General features: G+C 36.0%; 2 protein-coding genes across 3 annotated transcripts in view; one reads left to right on the top strand and one right to left on the bottom strand.

Moving 5' to 3' along the window:
• Positions 1–11977, top strand: part of LOC139148220 (sodium-dependent multivitamin transporter-like) — a 51777-nt gene extending 39800 nt beyond the window's left edge. The window contains exons 15-16 of the mRNA XM_070719535.1: positions 2487–2626; positions 11511–11977. Coding sequence (XP_070575636.1) covers positions 2487–2626; positions 11511–11679 — 309 coding nt within the window. The 3' untranslated portion in view covers positions 11680–11977. The remainder of the gene's footprint in view (positions 1–2486; positions 2627–11510) is intronic.
• A 3311-nt stretch (positions 11978–15288) lies between these two features.
• The window catches only part of LOC139148219 (putative leucine-rich repeat-containing protein DDB_G0290503), a 75835-nt gene continuing 70323 nt past the window's right edge, over positions 15289–20800 (bottom strand). For both annotated transcript variants that reach the window (XM_070719533.1, XM_070719534.1), the window contains one exon: positions 15289–20139. In XM_070719533.1, coding sequence (XP_070575634.1) covers positions 19936–20139 — 204 coding nt within the window. In that variant the 3' untranslated portion in view covers positions 15289–19935. The remainder of the gene's footprint in view (positions 20140–20800) is intronic.

Genomic DNA, 20800 nt, shown 5'->3' with positions numbered 1-20800 from the left:
AGCCAGAGGACAACCCAGTTATAAAAAGTACTATGAGTCCGAAGAAAGTGGATTTCTTAACAGTCACTAAATATATAGTTCATTCAGATGTAGTCGATGTTACTGGAAATTATGTTTCATTTGGTTCGGGTGCCTCCGGAGGATACATACAGGGGAAAGTATCGAACTGTTTACAAATACTTCCCATCCGGGATACGAGAGAAATAAGTGAAAAGGTTACTTACGATTTTAAAAACGGAGCAATTTCTATGCCATTGAGAAAAGGGGGAGATTACATGAATTCAATGCGTATCTGGATAACAGATCAGGATGGGAACATGATCGATTTCAATAACTGGCCAATTAGCTTTTGTATTGAATTATTGTAGTCCCGAAGCGGGGCCGGTGTAACCCTATCGGAAGATAAACCATCCCACGACCAATCCTCCAGCAATATATGATCATCTCATATTTCTTTTGCTCAGGACTGGTTGATAATAATCTGAGAATTGCGCTAAACGCTTGCGCTGGACTTGACGTAGAGTTGCTTTGCACCGCTTCTGCTTCTTCCAGGATTTCTGCATCTGTATCTCTTAATTCTGCCGCAGCATGCACGTCCTTTGCCTGATTTTCTCTTTCCCAGTCAGCCTGTAGTAATCTTTTTTCTGACCAGACGTTGCGATCATGTTCAAATTTTTCTAATGCTTTATCATGTCGGACCTTTTCTTCAATAAGAGCCTCACCATTACCAGAAAGCTTTTGTCCGATAATATTTCCTCCTGTGAATGCCGTTGCATTTAATACAGCACCGAGAACTGTCATTCCTATAGCTGAAGCCATGGTTGTGTATATTACAAGGTATTATTTTAATTTTCACTGTATATAGGTCCCTACGGAGTATGTCTGATCCAAGTGGCTTCGGTCTAGGTACAATTCGTATGCAAAATCTTGAGCTTGAAGATCTGAGTGATGTTAAAGTTAACAATAATACTAAGATGGCTGCTAATCATAATAAGGATTACGTCCTTCGTTATAAAGACCGCGAAAAATATTTCGTTTTAGCCAATGCCGCGGTGCAATCCCACGAGCATGCTGTAGAATTTTCCGAACTTAAAGACATTGATGAAACTGTAATTGACGCCACAAAGGCTTCGAATGATTCTACTCCTTTTGCTCTGACATGGGATGGGGATAGTCAGAAATTCATGCCTTATAATGTGCCGCGTAACATCTTAGATATATTGGATAGTGAAATTGCAGGAGGTGTTGCTGAACCACCAGGAACTCCGAATGTGATTTATTTTGATAGCAATGTAAACAAATATAAATTGTTAGATTTTCGTAGTTGGCTTACTCCTACAAATCCATACATTGCACTTCTTGGTATACCAATTCATCTTAAAATTAGTCCTCTTAATACAATAATGAAGGCAGATAATACACTAAGAAGGTGGATAAACGAGGGGGAGAATTATTGCTCGTATACAGCTAGCGGAGTTCCAGTTAGATTATTTTGGGACACAACTTTAAAGAAACTGGGTCTTAAAAGTGTCGGTGATGAGGCAGCTGAATTAACTTTACAGACAGTAAATCAACAGATGACTGATAATATGAAAATACTTCAACATGGTACAGTTCTCATTAGATGTGTAAAGTTAGCTACTGGAGATGAATTTGACGATTTGGTTGGATATTATGCTATGAAAACAGATAACAGAACAACTTGTGATATTATCATAAGTATTGATAAAGATCGGGGAGGGGAAATGAGTATTGAATGTTTTGTTGGTGGGAATAGAATAGAGAACGACTTAGGAACTACATTTGTACGTAGAGATAAAAGAGTGAACACTTTAGATATCAGTACCATTCATCTGAAACGTCTCATATTATTTGAAGTAATGGTCTTCCGTCACATTTTAAGTTCAGAGGAAATTACTAAAATTTTATCTATCAGGTGAACAAGTTCGCCCCGATAGGAACTTCGTGTTCAACATCAGCTAGACTCCGCGACCGGCCGGCCGGACTGACAACGGGGGGTAAAAGTCCTTTATATAGGCTAGTTTGATGGTGATGACTCACACGGAATTTCCCGTACATGTATAAACATGTTGTGTGTGACTCAGCAGGGAATTTCCCCGCTTAGTTCAGGACAATGCACTGCTGCGTGAGTTCGTATATAGGTCAGGGTCATACTTTAGTTACATGGATGGTTAATTTTTCCTTCGCTTCATGTAGATAAATGAATAAAATGGGGTGTAAAATTCTTATTAATCCCAGTTGCCACGTTTACTTTACTACTACGGAACATTTTAATTTAGCTTTTCACTTAAAATGGACCGAAATACTGATTGACAAGCGCATAAGAAACCGGTTAATCACAGGAGAATCTGGACGAAACGTCTGTACAAGGATGAATTCGAAACCAATCGTTCCCATTTAAGTATAAGATTCAAAAAAAATTGTTACATATCGCCTTAACAAAATTGTTCCTGTCCGTCTTCCAGCTTTCCTTCATGTGGTACAGTACTTTCACCTTTCTCGTCACCGTCGTCCTCGGTGTACTTTGCAGTGAGTTGATCCGTTGTTTTGTACCCAGCGAGAGATACAAGAAAGTTGATCCTTTACTGCTCGGAATGTTTGTCAGGTAAGACTCACCGTGACGCGTTCTCGCAATAAAGCACTAGAGCTTCGACCGTATACGCCATAATTTTCAGCGGGCTTGTAAGCTTTTTATTACTTTTTTCTAGCTGATATTTAACATTTTAAACACAGTTTCTATCTTTAAAAAATATATTCAAAAGCCTGGTACTGATACAGCAGATTAATACATGAAATTCAAACGTACATTCTAAAAACTCCTTACAATTAAAATGTTACAACAACTTTTTAAAATCCTAGAAGTATTTTTAAAAAGATGTGCCTTTTGCATGCGCTTAAATTGCTTTCACTTATTAAAACATTTTAATTGTACAGTCTGGGAAGAGAATTCTAAAGCATACGTCTGCAAATGGTGAATGTCCTATCATCATCAAACGCTGTACAGTTAAATTCTGACAGCTATTTGTTCTAAATTTGTACATATGGAATCATGTTTACAATAATTATATCTGTGTTACACTGTGGTGACTTGCCTTGTATTGCTTTATAAACTAGTGAAACGATTATAAATGCTCTGGCTTTTACAGGCAACCAATTCATCGCTTCGGACACACTATCACATTTAGACTCTTGACGACACGCATTGCATTATTTTTCAAACGCTGTAGTTAATCAAATAAAACCTGAGCTATTCCATATAGTCCGTGGGCTGGAGGGGCCCACCGTGCACCCCCCCCCCCCACATCCCTACTTCTTGGGTATTTTTTTGTTTTTTAGGACCTGCTGAACAAGAAAAAAGATGTTAACATTGGATATTTTGGGATGCACTACCTATCTGGGCTGGTTTTTGATTTGCATGTACCGCAAAAAATGGCGAAAAATGGGTAGGGGTAAGGGGTACTATATCCTCCCCTACATTGAGTAAACTAGCATGAAATAGCACAAACTATACATTTTTGGAAAGCTGAGATTCTGCTCTTTATGACAAACACCAACTTTAGCAAAATTAATTTGTGTACATAGAATAGGACGACTTTAAAATGAATTTTTTTGACAATTTTGAAATTTTTTACCCAAAATACCATGTAACAATTGTGATTTACTTGTTATTAAGCAAAATTTTGACAGCTTTTTTGTGTTTGAATTATTTATTCCCACATATTAAACAAGAAAAAAGTGTTAACATTAGATATTTAACTATACACTACTTCTCTTGAGTCAATTTTGAATTGCGTGTATCTGTATGGGGTGTGCAAAAGCTAGGGGTAGGGGTACAACATTCTTTCCTTGATGAAGTAAACTGGCTTGAAATGCCATATACCTTATAGTTTTAGAAAGCTTAGATACTGGTCTTTCTAAAATGCATAAAGTTTTAGTGAAAAAATATGACGTCATAGAATTGGATAACTTTAAATCGATTTTTTCTGGTAATTCAGTATTTTTAACGGGAAGAAAATACGATAACTATTGTTTCCTCCTTATGAAGCAATCAAACACATTTATGGATGTTATTTACTAATTGCAATGTGCTGAAGAAGAAAATAAATGTCAAAATTGGGTATTTACCATGCATTATGTCTCTAGTCACTAAATAGCAAGTTTTGCTACATTGGTATATCGTGAATGGGCATTTTATTGTTATGCAATGAACTAATGCACAGCCTTAAAAAGAAGACTCGAAAACGTGCACACATAGTCACATTGCCATTTTCTCCTTCAAGTAAATAGATTATTGACGACTGTCTATTGTTATAATTTAATTTTTAAATATTTTTCTATAAAAAATTTTGTTTAAGGCGTATTTGGAAAATTGTCTATGCCTCCTTGTCTTACTTTATATACAGCAAGCATTACTAACAATCTGTTAGGCCGAGGCTAGAGGGGGCATCTACGTGCACCTCCCCCCTCACCCCACAGGATAAACAATCCTGTAATTTTCAGAAGCCTTGGGATCCCTAGAATAAGAAATGGGATTTTAACAGACAAAATATAGGGACTCAATAGCTGTTACGGTCATGTTTTGAAGGGTACCACAAAATCACGATTTTGTGACCCACGTGGATTTTTGTCGAACCTGTCTTCTTGTACGTGATCTGCTGAGCTTTCTGTTTAACATGACCTAGGTTATGGGGTATCATTAGAAAGATGATTTATTCTTCTTGAAAATGGTATATAACAATATGCAATATCTTCTATAGTTTTCATGAAATAGGGCCACAATTTACCCCATACCCCAAAGTTTTATGTCACAAATTACTGTCAAAACTAATCTAAATTCCACCAATTATTTACCTATACATAATACAAAAGGCAATACTGTGTATTAACTTTGTGTTATTTGCTACAGGTACATGTTAGAAACTTGGAATAAACTTTTAACAGAAAAAATATTGGGATCCTGTAGCTGTAACATTCATATTTTGAAGGGTACCGAAAAATCACAGTATTACTGACTCGCATTCGTTTTTGTTAAACCTGTCTTCTTGTAAGTCTTCTGCTGAGCTTATTTTGAACATAACGAGACCAATGGGATACCATTAGAAAGTTAATTTACTCTCCTTTAAAATGATATGTTGCAATATGCAATATCTTCTATAGTTTTCATGAAATAAGATCAAAACTTACCCCATACTCCAACGTTTTATGTCGCAAATTACCATCAAAACTAATCTCAAATTCTACCAATTATTTTCCTAGACACATTACAAAAGGCAGTTCTTTGTATAAAATATATTTTATTTGGTACAGGGACATGTCAAAAATATGAGTTAGACTTTAAAGAGTCAAAATATTGGTATTGAATGACTGTTACTGGCATGTTTTGAAGGGTACCGTAAAGTCAGAATATTACCGACTCGCACATGTTTTTGTTAAATGTGTCGTCTTGTAAGTTTTCTGCTGAGCTTACTTTTTACCATAGTCTAGATTATGGGCTGCCATTGGAAAGACAATTTATTTGGCTTTAAAATGACATATTGTAATATGCAATATCTTCTATAGTTTTCATGAAATAGGACCAAACCTTACCCCATACCCCAAAGTTTTATGTCACAAATTACTGTCAAAACTAGCATTTAATTTCGATAAATTCTATAAAAAAGACAAACTTTGTATGAAACCTATTTTATTTGTTACAGAGACATTTCCAACTATGAAAGATACCATTAACAGGATAATTATTGTGATTTAATAGCTGTTAGCATCATAGTTTGAAGGATAGCAGGATATATGTTGCTGAAACCCGTGAAATTTTATTAAACAAGTTTCCATGAAATTTATCTGCCAACCTTTATTTTAACCGTAACGCAGATTATAGGGTATCATTACAAAGCTTTTATCACTCTTTATTTTAGCATATGATAAAGTGCATTATCATCTGAAGTTGTAATGAAATGGCAAAAAACTTACCCCAGCCCTTGGTTTATTTGCAAACTACATCTGTTCGAAAACTTTGAAGTTTGCGAATTTGGGATATGGGGTAAGTCTGGTCCTCTTTCATGAAAACTATAAAGATATTTCATATTACAATATGTCACTTTAAGGCAAAATAAATTTCATTCCAACGATAGCCTATAGGATAGGTTAGAGTAAAAAGTAAGCTCAGCAGATGACTTACAAGATGACACATTTAACAAAAACACATACGAGTGGGCAAGACTGAGACTTTACAGTACCCTTCAAAACATGACAGCAACAACCATTCATTCCCAATATTTTGTCTGTTAAAGTCTATCTAATATTTGTAACATGTCTCTGTAGCAAATAAAACAGATTTCATACAAATCATTGCCTTTTGTAGTATGTCTAGGTAAAAGTTTGGTAGAATTTGAGATAGTAGTGATAGTAATTTGCAATATAAACTTAGGGGTGTTGGGTAAGTTTTGGTCTTATTTCCTGAATACTTAAGAAGATATTATATATTACAATATGTCATATCAAAGAAGAAAAAATTACTTTTCTAACGATACCTCAATGGTCGGGTTATGTTGAAAAATAGGCTCAGCAGATGACTTATAATAAGACAGCTTTAACCAAACGTATGCGAGTTGGCAATACTGTGAGTTTGGGGTAGCCTTCAAAATATGACTGTTACAGTTACAGCATCAAAATATTTTTTTCTGTTAAAAGTTAGTTTCAAGTTTATAACATGAACCTAAAGCAAATATACTAAATTTAATACAAATCATTGCCCTTTATATTATGTCCCGGTCAATTGTTGTCAGAATTTGAGATTAGCTTTGACGGTAATTTGGAATATAAAACTTTGGGGTATGGGGTAAGTTGTGGTCCTATTTCATGATAACTATAAAAGATATTGCATATTGCAATATATTATTTTAAAGAAGAGTAAATTAACTTTCTAATGATGCCCAACTTATTATATTATGTTAAAAAGTAAGCTCAGTAGAAGACTTACAAGAAGACAGGTTTAACAAAATGTATGCGAGTTGGCAGTACTGTAATTTTGCAGTACCATTCAAAATATGACTGTTACAGCTAGAGCATCTGGATATTTTTCTGTTAAAAGTTTATTTCAAGTTACTAACATTTACCTGTATCAAATAAAACAAATTTGATACAAAGCATTGCCCTTTGTATAATGTCTAGGTAAATAATTGGTAGAATTTAAGATTAGTTTTGACAGTAATTTGTGACATAAAACTTTGGGGTATGGGGTAAGGTTTGGTCCTATTTCATGAAAACTATAGAAGATATTGCATATTACAATATGTCATTTTAAAGCCAAATAAATTGTCTTTCCAATGGCAGCCCATAATTTAGACTATGGTAAAAAGTAAGCTCAGCAGAAAACTTACAAGACGACACATTTAACAAAAACATATGCGAGTCGGTAATACTCTGACTTTACGGTACCCTTCAAAACATGCCAGTAACAGTCATTCAATACCAATATTTTGACTCTTTAAAGTCTAACTCATATTTTTGACATGTCCCTGTACCAATAAAATATATTTTATACAAAGAACTGCCTTTTGTAATGTGTCTAGGAAAATAATTGGTAGAATTTGAGATTAGTTTTGATGGTAATTTGCGACATAAAACGTTGGAGTATGGGGTAAGTTTTGATCTTATTTCATGAAAACTATAGAAGATATTGCATATTGCAACATATCATTTTAAAGGAGAGTAAATTAACTTTCTAATGGTATCCCATTGGTCTCGTTATATTCAAAATAAGCTCAGCAGAAGACTTACAAGAAGACAGGTTTAACAAAAACGAATGCGAGTCAGTAATACTGTGATTTTTCGGTACCCTTCAAAATATGAATGTTACAGCTACAGGATCCCAATATTTTTTCTGTTAAAAGTTTATTCCAAGTTTCTAACATGTACCTGTAGCAAATAACACAAGTTAATACACAGTATTGCCTTTTGTATTATGTATAGGTAAATAATTGGTGGCATTTAGATTAGTTTTGACAGTAATTTGTGACATAAAACTTTGGGGTATGGGGTAAATTGTGGCCCTATTTCATGAAAACTATAGAAGATATTGCATATTGCTATATACCATTTTCAAGAAGAATAAATCATCTTTCTAATGATACCCATAATCTAGGTCATGTTAAACAGAAATCTCAGCAGATCACGTACAAGAAGACAGGTTCGACAAAAATCCACGTGGGTCACAAAATCGTGATTTTGTGGTACCCTTCAAAACATGACTGTAACAGCTATTGAGTCCCTATATTTTGTCTGTTAAAATCCCATTTCTTATTCTAGGGATCCCAAGGCTTCTGAAAATTACAGGTTTGTTATCCTGTGGGGTGAGGGGGAGGTGCACGTAGACGCCCCTCTAGGCTCGGCCTCATAGATGTTAGTAATGCTTGCTGTATATAAAGTAAGACAAGGAGGCATAGACAATTTTCCAAATACGCCTTAACAAAATTATTTTATAGAAAAATATTTAAAAATTAAATTATAACAATAGACAGTCGTCAATAATCTATTTACTTGAAGGAGAAAATGGCAATGTGACTAAATGTGCACGTTTTCGAGTCTTCTTTTTAAAGCTGTGCATTAGTTCATTGCATAACAATAAAATGCCCATTCACGATATACCAATGTAGCAAAACTTGCTATTTTAGTGACTAGAGACAATAATGCATGGTAAATACCCAATTTTGACATTTATTTTCTTCTTCAGCACATTGCAATTAGTAAATAACATCCATAAATGTGTTTGATTTGCTTCATAAGGAGGAAACAATAGTTATCGTACTTTCTTCCCGTTAAAAATACTGAATTACCGGAAAAAATCGATTTAAAGTTATCCAATTCTATGACGTCATATTTTTTCACTAAAACTTTATGCATTTTAGAAAGACCAGTATCTAAGCTTTCTAAAACTATAAGGTATATGGCATTTCAAGCCAGTTTACTTCATCAAGGAAAGAATGTTGTACCCCTACCCCTAGCTTTCGCACACCCCATACAGATACACGCAATTCAAAATTGACTCAAGAGAAGTAGTGTATAGTTAAATATCTAATGTTAACACTTTTTTTCTTGTTTAATATGTGGGAATAAATAATTCAAACACAAAAAGCTGTCAAAATTTTGCTTAATAACAAGTAAATCACAATTGTTACATGGTATTTTGGGTAAAAAATTTCAAAATTGTCAAAAAAATTCATTTTAAAGTCGTCCTATTCTATGTACACAAATTAATTTTGCTAAAGTTGGTGTTTGTCATAAAGAGCAGAATCTCAGCTTTCCAAAAATGTGTGGTAGGGGAGGATATAGTACCCCTTACCCCTACCCATTTTTCGCCATTTTTTGCGGTACATGCAAATCAAAAACCAGCCCAGATAGGTAGTGCATCCCAAAATATCCAATGTTAACATCTTTTTTCTTGTTCAGCAGGTCCTAAAGAACAAAAAAATACCCAAGAAGTAGGGATGTGGGGGGGGGTGCACGGTGGCCCCTCCAGCCCACGGACTAATACAGAGTCGAGTTTGCGTTATCTTGATCAGAGGTGTAATTAACATGACATTTCACATCGTCGGCTTGGACGGGTCGTTGTTTGAGCTTTCAGAATGTAAGGGAGCCGTCATTATTTACGGCCTCGGGGGTCGGAAGAATGTGAGGGGGTCACTCAAAAAATTGAAAACTTCAAAGGGGATGCTCAAAATGTGGAGAGGAAGAAGGGGGTTACTCAATTTTTTGTGCGAAATAAATTGAAACCCTGCACCATTGCACAGATCAATTTCTCAAAATATTCGATGCGAGAAAGGGGACACCCCACTCTCATGTTCCCCCCTTTGGGTGTTCCAACAGTGTTACTGGTAAACGACACTTTGAAAATACCTCTCAGTTTGCACTAGACTGCACCATGACATATATCAATTTCTCAAAATTTTCACAGGATCCAGGACAAAACTGAACTGTTGTGAATTCATCCTGTATTATCACAAAGAACATATGTTTTAATTGACTTCAGTGCAATACCCATTTTGACATTTAACCATACCGTATTCAGGCTTTTCATTAGAAGCTGGCAGCTGGAGAAATGACACAAGAAGGTCACAGATTTTCTATTCCTGCATATTCATTTGTCTTCAATCTCTGGCAAACTGAAAACTGTTTTTCACAAAATGTATTGTTATTGTTTCGTTGTTGAATATTGTGACTCAAACGCTGATCATGTAAAAAATGTTGTAAAAATATCAGTGTTCAATGTCCTTTTCAAAAAGTTTTACCGAGTGCAAAATAATTGAAACGGCTCTCAGATTGTACCATCGCACACATCAATTTCTCAAAATTTCCGATACGAGAGGGGGACCCTCCTCTCGTGTTCTGCCCTTTGGGTGTTCTAACAGTTTTACTCAGTAAAAACCAAATTATAAACACCTCTCAGACTGCACCAGACTGCAACATTGCACACATCAATATCTTAAACTTTTCCATGCAGCCTCTCGCGTGTTGTCCACCTGTGCTTTCAAATTATGCCCAGTCAGATATCCTTCTGAAAACTCTGTCATGATACCCATCCATATTCAACAATATACTATATGGTTAGATACTGGTTATAGAGTGAGCTTTTATATCTGTATTTTGTTATGACTTTGAATTTCATTTTGTTGGTTTCACCTTTTTCAACTGTCAGAAGATAACTGGATAATAATCTAGCAGGGTACATCAGGATTTGAAAGGTCTTTACTATTGTTGTATTGGTATTTAACTTTTCCAAGTTGGGGTGCAGTCTAAATTTCAGAGTTAGAATAGGGGAGGGTTTACTCAAATATATAATGGTTGGCAGGGGGCACTCGAAATTTCCGATGAAATTCCTCCGACCCCCTCCCAGGTCGTAAATAATGACGGCTCCCTAATGCCTGACTTGATCCGTCGTCACAACGGTAAAACTTGATCCGTCGTCACAACGGTAAAACTTACCAATTTGTTCACAATATTCCTGGAGTTGAATGTAATATCTCCAGTCAGTGCGACTGTGTGATTCGGCAAACCCGTGCAACGCGTGAATGCCACTTTTAAGTTGCGTTGCGTTGTCGATACACGGACGCTATCTGACAAATACCGCGCAAAGTGAACGCACCATATATGTGCGCGCGTCGCACACGCACACACATTCATAAGGACATGTATATACTATAGCATGCTGGAGAGATCTTTAGATGGTTAACTAGACTAATACTTCAAACTAAGAATGCTGTTTAATTGAACCTATTCACAAATTTAAGCGTCCCAGCTCAAAATAGTTAACACAACATAAATTTAAACCGAGCTAAAAAAGGGTTACCAGAAGAGGGGAATCATGTGTAGGACTCTTCCTTCAAGTTCAAATTCAAACTGAAATAATATTTTTCAATGTTTCTTAGTTACATCATGTAGCTTTGGAACGGTGATTGTGTGAAATATGCTGACATGTGTGTTGTTTCCATTTATAGGCCTAAACAGACACACAGACACCGTCGTCTCGGCGAAACTAAATATTCGGAGGAGGACAAACCATTGAAGGATTCCGAAGATGCGGATGTCAAATTGGGTAGCAAAGGTCATACGAAAACACCAGATGATCAAATAGCCATGATTGAACTGAAGGAGAAAAATGTATAAGCGAAGGTAGCGAGTCGAGCTACAGCTGTATATAAGCCAAGCTTTGCCCACGGACCCCATGGTCGATATTATACGTATACATGTAGTTTGAGCCACATATAATAGTCCTGTTTTGCATACGGACCCTACCGAATATGTAAACATGTTCAGCAAAATGCATAATTTCCGTTTGATTGACTGTCTTCAAGGGGAAAAGCGATTCAACGTGAAAAAAACTAAATCTGCTCTGCGAATATAGGCCTATGGCCTGTAAAGGGTTTATTAATAAGCACGGAAGATGCTGTTAAGGACAAGCATATCTTTTGTGATGATCTTTGATGTAATTCTGCAGACTAAGATTCTTCAGGTTCCCAAAATAAGAACAGAGCTTTCGGCCGGCAATAATCAAATCAGATCAGTACATGCTAAGCCAATTTTAAATAAATCTACACGATAAAATTCACTTCGGATCTGTAGTTCTGCTCTATTTATTGAAATAAAATCTTGTCATAAATAAAAGGTCTGTCAAATTGAAGGGTGTGTGTCTCAATCGTTAAAATTTCAAATTGAATATTCGCAGAAAGCAAGAGTACGCGTATCGCGTAGTCACTCTTTCCAGTGTAGAATGCTCCTCGGGGGCAGATATTCGAACTCGCAATTTTATTATAATACCACTTGCGGGAGCTCGCAAATTCTATTGCCCCAATAGAATTAACACGGGAATGGCTGCCATTTTGCACTAATGTGCAATTTGGACTTCTAAATTTGATCCAACTGCAGCCTTAAAAGGAAACAGTCGTCAGAACTGCGCCTGTGCGAGTAGCTGCAACATGTAAATCATGCGATGTAGATTATGACAGACATGTTTTTAACTTTTATCAATCACCATCTTACCTTAGGTACAGTGTTTACATTGGTCGTATGGGTCCCATACGACCTTGAGCACAGTTTCGACGACTGTATCCCTTTAATATTTGTCAGTCAAATGAAGGCCATATTATAAACCCTAAATACTATTCAAAATAAGTATTGCATGATAAGAAATTAAATAATAGATACGCAAAATACATGATATCACAATTAGTTATTTAACATGTATCTCTCCACGATGGTTTTCGCTGGTTTTCACTTGGATGCTCAACCAAGGGGGAAATGACCATTCCCTAACCAAAGAGCACGCCAAACATCATTGTTCATTTTTTTAGCTCATGTGTTCACACATGTCAGCTCATGTCGCAGCGATGTCTGTCTGTCTGTGTGTGCGTCTGTCTGTCTGTCTGTCTGCTCGATATCTCAAAAACGGCTCATCAGATCAGAATCAAATCTGGTACATAGGTTCAGTGTACAAATGGCAAGAACTGATAAGATTTTGGTCGTTGTGGCTTGCTTATTATTTGCTCATTTGCATAATTAATGATTTAATATACACACAGACAAACACAGACACAAATAAACAAGGATTAAGAGCCCCCTGTGGTGGCAGCTTCATTAGGGAGTGTTCAGAATTTACTTCCTGAAGGATTTTCGGGGGGGGGGCACCCATATTCCCCAAGAAAAATTAAGGGGGGGGACAGACAAAAATACCACAATCTTTAGGGGGCTAAGGAAAAAAAACATCAATTTGCCCAGAAGTCCTGATCTATAAAATTATGCATGGCTGTCAAAAATATCTGGTGAAAAATGCAACTGAATGATAAATTTGTGGCTGGCAGAATGCATTTTACGCAAGTATGAGCCGTGTAGAAATTCAAAAACACACTGGCCCCCTTTGGGCATTTCAAAAACATGGTGAACCCCCCCCCCCCCGCCCCTATGAATCTACCGCCCCCGGCCGAAGAAACTGACCAGTCCCTAAGTCCTCATCTTACTTTAGAAATCCGTAGCAGTGTGAAACGGTTTTTATCACGTATCTTTCACATGTCAATCTCAAGTTAAACAAGAATTTCTGCATGTCGGGAACTCAAACTCAGGTACCAAAGTACTCTGCATGACAGTGAACTTACTCATCTCCACAAAGGATCCACTGATACTGGAAAAGGTTCAGACAGGGCACAAAAACAAAGTAACAAAATAAACGATTTTTTGCACTTTGGATTGACGTGGGGTCACTCATGGCCATTGACCTTACAAATACACTGGAGTAAAAGAGTTTTAGGCATGCATATGCTAGGATTTGCTGTTTTTGGTACCGATTAACTTACGGAAGATGCCGCATTGTTTCATAGCTAAATAACTGCCGGAAAGAATGTAACTAACACCTACCTCTCGCGGCTTATCATCCAAAATCTCAGATGGCTGTATGTCGAAGAAAGGTCAATTATATGCTTGAATATAGGCTAAATCTGCAAATCAAGTTTATTTCTTTGAATTTACAGAGGAAAATGGGGACAGTAGGCCGTTTTGGAACTTTTTGTCCGCTCTGCGGACCTTTCCTTGCGTGGGAGTACCCAAAAACGCCCTCACACGGCCGAGTACTTGCCTCTGCTTCCTTGAGAGGGACATTTTCTGACACAAACTCCCCACCTCACTTCACACATCCGTAGTGGTATGAAACCGTATTTTTCAGGTATAAATCATATATTAATCTGAAGTAAAACAAGTAACCAAAACCACCAAGAAAATATATACTAGCCATGCTAGAAATAATTTTGAAAACAATACTTTTGAATTCAACAATTAATTTTACCATCAGAAATATCGGTGCAGTATGGTATCTCCAGCCGACATTAAATTTCATGGGACAGAAATGAGATTAATACAGCAACATGCAGAAAAAATATCGCTCTGGCTGAGATTCAGAGACGATATATTTCTGATTTTCATCTGAATTCAACACGAGCTTAATGAATTCATGTCAAACATCAACAAAATGCATCCTACTTTCAAATTTTCATTTGAAAACTCTTCCCACGAAATCATATTTTAGACCTCATCCATAAATGTCATCGATATAACAAAGAGAACGTCTCCTAGCAGAGAATTAAATTGACAAACAGAACGAAGAATTGTCTCCTACAGAGAAATTTTTAACAGAAGAGCAAAATTTTAAACAGTGGAACGGAGAATGCCTCCTAGCAGAGAAAATTTTATCAGAAGGGCGTATTGTCTCCTAGCGGACAAATTTTTGTCAGAACAGAGAGTTGTCGCTATCGTCCATGGTAGATTTTAGTAATTTCTCGGGTACTTGCAGTTTCTGTGAAAATGCCTGAGCAGAGGGGAAACCTTTGTAGAGGGATTGACATCCTGTGATCAAACCGACTTGGTTTTATTGCCACTTTCCCGTCACAGAATCAATGTTTAATGACCACAATTAATTCATCTTTGTGTAGAAATAATTTCACTTAAAATAATAGCAAATTCTGTAATATTGGTAACGTGTTTATAGTCTTTCTGGAGGTGAATGACTTTTGCACAGTGTGTGACTTTTCGAGGACACCCGATAGCCTGAAATACAATTTGTGCAATCACAGAGCTGAGAGAAAATATGCATACAAGTCTGAGGATGGAGTGGATGCCAAAAAAATAAATACTTCAATAAGTCAAGAATTGAATCTGGGAATCAAGCATTTTTGTTTGTACCAAACCGAGTTCACATATTTTTTTCACAAAGAAATGAACAGCCTGAAAGTATAGCATTTGTAAGTTAATTTATTTCTTCATTCTTTAAAGTACTGTCAAAAAATTACAATTTTATTCAAGAAAGTTTCTTACAAATTTACATGTTTCTTCTGAAATTTACAAAAGAAATAAAAATTGGTGAATACTGCACATTCAGCAAAAAATAGTATTATTACAAATATGTATAGCCTACAAAAATAATCTTTGTATATAAAACAAAACACAGCAAAAGTATTGACAAATAGCCATGGATAAATAATTAAGCAAAACACACAGGAATGACACAATGGAAAATATAAGTACACTTTTGGTGAAGCTAAGGAATTATGTGTGGTTTGACTACACTACTAAATGGCTTAGTGTTTACAATGTGTATATGGTAGAACGACTTATCATTCAGTGCTGATCAAAAAGAAAAAAATTAGTAACTCCCTAAGATACTGGAAATTCAATTTCAAATGCTTATGAGCATGTAGAAAAAGAGTATGAAGCACTCTGGGTATTCTGCAAGTTCTCCCCTGTGATGAGGAGACCAGAGTGATTTCTTGCTGTGAATGGATGTTACACAACCAGTTGGCAATTGCCCTATCTGTTGTAACAATGATGGCCTAAATAAAGTATCATTGACAGTACAACATGCTTTTTTTTATCCAGAAAGCCACTTCTTGACAGAGGTAATCAGAGTGGGAGCTTTTTCTACATCCAGGAGGGGGGATCAAAATATCCCTAGTTTTCTTGAGGGCCTACGTATATACATATTGTATGCTCATACTGCTGAGCAAATTACCTTCTTACAAACAGTGTCGACTAAATCATCTCGCCAATCAGAGCACATTACCCACTGCCCATGATTTACATACAAGGATGCTGACCCCCCCTCCCCATCTGAATAGTAATGACATGATCATGCAAGTACTTACACCCTGCAGGGCTTACTAGCAATCACGTACTCACACCCTCCACGGCTTACTAGCAAAGTCAAAACTTGTATCAAACCAGCAGCATATGCAGCTAGTATTCTCAAATGATAATATATTCTTTGAAGAGCGACTGCCGGCAGGTACACACTCTGGTATGTACATTTTAATGGTGTAGGGCACAACACTACTTCATTTGCTGACTGCAAAATTAAAATTGGGCAAATTACATGTAACACACTCTAGGTTACACACCAATAAATTTGGACGCACCAATGCCAAAGAGGATAATCTACTGCATACATTTTCATCAATAAATTTAAAATGAGAGTTGCAAAATTGATGAAAATCCAACAAATGTTCTACTCTGGATCCCGACACTTAAATTTCCAATCGAGGGAAGTGAGCTGAAAAGTTAGTCCGTGTAAGTTACCGATACTCTGATATTTCAAGGGAAGAAGCTGCCAGTTACTGTTAACCCTTTCACAACCATGGTTTAGCCCAAACCCATTGTTATGAATGGGGATTGCGGACCTGCTTACAGGGCCTCGGGGGTGAAAAGGTTAAGGTTGGAACATTGTAAGTATAAAACAACATGACTCCTGAGAAATGAATTACTGTTAAAGCCCTTGTTTAAATGCTACAATTGTCTCAAAAAATTTCAAGATTAAATAAATGGAAAAATTACACAATTTGGTTAGTGATTGTATTATTGCAAATTTCAGTTTCTTAAATTCTTTTTTGACATTGACTCATTATCTGGAATAACATTTTTGAAACAAAAAAATGAACAACTTACATTGAGCTATTATTAAATAACTTAGCTTGTGTAATTTAACTTTTGCATAAAATTCTGGTTTGTGGAAATACGTGGTGTATCTATCAAACAAAAGCCAAGTTTCTCTAAATGGTGACAAAATATACTGACTGGAATCAGACTTGATGTATAAAAGGAAGAAGTACAAAATTATCTGTGCAAAAGGTGAAATAAAAAATATGAATTTCCCATAATCTGACCAACGCTTCAATCTGACTGTAAGTTGGAGGTTTTCAAGAAAGAAATAAGGTGTTACATGCTGCAGAAAACCAACGTTTTTTGTATTTTGCTCTGATACTCTGATAGGAAAAAATCTCCCCTTCTGCAATTGCTAGATGGTTTAATTGCTACATTTTAAATGTTCAATAAAAAGATGACAACATCATTTAATAAAAAGATGGAAATGTTCCAGTACTTATTAACAAAAAACAGGATGGTTGGACAGTCTCATATACATTACGTTTACTTTTTTGTATGTGTCACACAAGTTTTGTAGATAACATTGTAGATAAAAAGAACCGACTCATTTGTGTGTCTGGATAGAGCACACAAGGGAATTGCTAAATTACTAAGCTACTGCAGTGAACTGCAATAAAACTGCTCACACTAATTAGTTTCAGCTGTACCTAGCTTGCAAAGTCGACAACATTGTATGTCCCATGCAGACAGTTTGTCTGGAGAAGTTGAAATAAACAAGATTTGTACATGGACCAGTGCACGGTAAAATGTTACATTGTATCTTAATCTTGAACACAGGGTGCCAATCGTAAACTTCTATATACAACCCCAGACAGAGCTAGTTTTGCCTTTGGACGAGCAGAATTTTTTTGTCTGTATCAAGTAACCTTGGTCAACACTAAAGTGGCCACGGTTTGAAACAGAAACTGCCCAGTTATAACACACTACACGCCAATCTGCCAGCTGGCTACAGCTGAAACTAATTAGTGTAAGCAGTTTTATTGTAGTTCACTGCAGTAGCTTAGTAATTTAGCAATTCCCTTGTGTGCTCTATCCAGACACACAAATGAGTCGGTTCTTTTATCTACAATGTTATCTACAAAACTTGTGTGCCACGTACAAAAAAGTAAACGTAATGTATATGAGACTGTTCAACCATCCTGTTTTTTGCTGTAACAGTACACAGATATTCTTGATAAAAAGTATCAGTACAGTAGTATCAATGAAAAGATGAAACTTAATGCTGTGTGTAATGGGGCGTTGCTAGTAAGGATATTTGTATGTATTGAAAAAGAAACAACATTGTGCAACTATGTTGCACAATGTTTCTTTCATGTTGCAACTATGTTGCACATACCGTAACCAAATTTCATGTTTCAATTGTTGCATCTTGCTACTATCTTGCAATTATGTTGTAGTAAATGTAAGATTATATACATAATTTTAGGCAACTGTTACAAAATGTACTGCAAATAGGCAACTCATTTTGTTACAATGTTGCAATGAACCATACAACCTACATGTAAATCATGTACATTAAAGCCATTGTAATGTTGCAGTTGGATGTTGCTTTATATTGCAGTATTGATTAGCAACTATGTCACTTCTGCTGTATACTGCAACAATGTAGCATCTACTGCAATACAATCAACATGGATTTGAATTTTGGACATTACAAAAAAACTAAACGACTGTATTACACAATAGAAATACAAGTATTCCTATAAGTATTTCATCATGCGCTTTACCTTTGCGATACATGCCCAAAGTACACTTTAGCAGCTGGCCACACAATTTTATTATTGAGTTGGGGCCTTTTATTACTTGGGATGGTATTTCAGGCCATGTCCAATGTTAGAAAGTGTCAGTATTAAATTCTGTCCTGTTCATGATCATGATCATGATCTGTCCTTTCATGATTTTTTAGTAAAGCTCTTGTACTCTTTTAATGATATAAAAGTTGTAAGATGTATTACTAATTTTATTTGTTTTATTTTTTTAATTTTTAATTTGAGCTGTGAGTGGCTAATTAACCTTCACTGAATCTACATGAAGAACAGATACACCAGCAAGTGACCTACAGATTCTGAACGGACACTGTTCATTGGTTGCCATAATAGGTGAAGTTCAAAGGTCAAACAGAGTCGAGAACTCTAAAATGTACATTATTACAGTATGAAGGCCTGAGGAGAGCACAAACGATTGAGGTACACATGCAAGTCTTTTAGTCAAAACGTCAATATATTCTGAAATGCTAACTTTCTCTTCATATCTTCTTGCGTCCCGAACCAAAAACTCTACATTCCGTTTAGTCAGTGGAAGTGCATATTTTTAGTTCATATTGGTTCCTATAATTCCAGCATCTGGAAGAAGTCTACATACCTGAATTAATGACATCAGTATGGAAAGGTTTATAACTATTTCCGTGAATAATGAGAACTCGTGGAATCTGAGGAAGAATCAGGTTCAATTATTTTGCCAAAATTTACAAACATTTATATATCCAGGTATTTATGCCACCGTGAAGCTTCTTGCTTATTTGAATATATGTACAATTAAAAGGAAAGTATGACAGCATTGTCTGTGTTAATGGAAGTGATCTATGCTCTTAAATTTTAAATGTGCATCAGTAAGAATTACAAAATAACGTGGAAGTGTGAGGTATGCAAATTTACAATTACTGAAAAATACTGTTGAAAACAATTTTTTTTCTGCACTGAATTGAAAACAAAGAAATGACGACTAATGGACTACAGATCTGTAGTGAGTGGAACTTTAAATGTGTACAAGCTTGACTTTGGATGGGCAAGGACTGGCAATTGCAAGTTTGTGTAGTCATTTTGATGTACAAAAGTATAAAGGATATACGTGAAAAGGCACCATCCTGAATGATAACTGTTTGTGGAGACAAAAAAGATGATCATCCATGTCTGTGGAATTTTTTTTTGTAAAGAAAAATTACAATGTTCATTTTGCAGGGGAACCGTGTCCAGACTTCGACATTTCAATCTGCATTGACAAATCCCGCACTTTCTCCGACCAGTACTCACTGCTCTGTTGCAGCTGGATAGAGAGTTCACCAACTCTTTTGATCCAATAAGATTTATCCAAGGCGCTGGGATCTGTCACTCCGGCATCTTCCAATCCTCGACTAGTCAGAGAAGTATTTCCCTGAAATACGGAATCAAGAAATGATGATTTTTTGAAATTTAAATGATTTCACTGATTGTACAATGTTTGTGAAGAGCACTCACTGTAACAAATGAAAATTTGCACAAAGACTTCATTTCCATAAACATGCATAAATTGCATCAACTCCTTTACTCTACAGGAGCTCAAATTTTGGCTTTTGATTTTCATGGCAATCTAAAATCTTACAGTTTTTATTAAATCTAATGTTGAAATCAGAGCATTTCTCTGAAGACAGGCTTGTAAGAATATTACGTTCAGTTGTTTAATGAGTCCAATCATATCATTATACAGTTGTACAGCAATACATGTAGGTCAGATAGGCATTTGTAGAATGTATGACTAGTGTCGCTTACAATGAATCTCACATTTCACATATCAATTGCTTTAACCCTTTCACCACTATGGTTTGAACCAATTCCATTGTTTCCTATGGTACAGTTGGACCAATATAGAGGCAAATAGGGGTCACAGGGTTAAAAAGAGAGGGACAGTGACTGTCATACCTTCTCATGCCCCTTGTATGCGTAGTGTTCTTACACTGTATACAGAAATAAAGCATAGAACACATTTTACTGATTTTACTATGATAACATTTGGAAGAGGATCAATTATCCTTTCTGTAAGACAGTGGCTTGATAAT

The sequence above is a fragment of the Ptychodera flava genome, chromosome 13 (assembly GCF_041260155.1).
Source record: "Ptychodera flava strain L36383 chromosome 13, AS_Pfla_20210202, whole genome shotgun sequence".
Lineage (NCBI taxonomy): Eukaryota > Metazoa > Hemichordata > Enteropneusta > Ptychoderidae > Ptychodera > Ptychodera flava.
The sequence above is the reverse complement of the archived record's forward strand: the minus strand, read 5'-3'. Positions and strand labels throughout refer to the sequence as shown.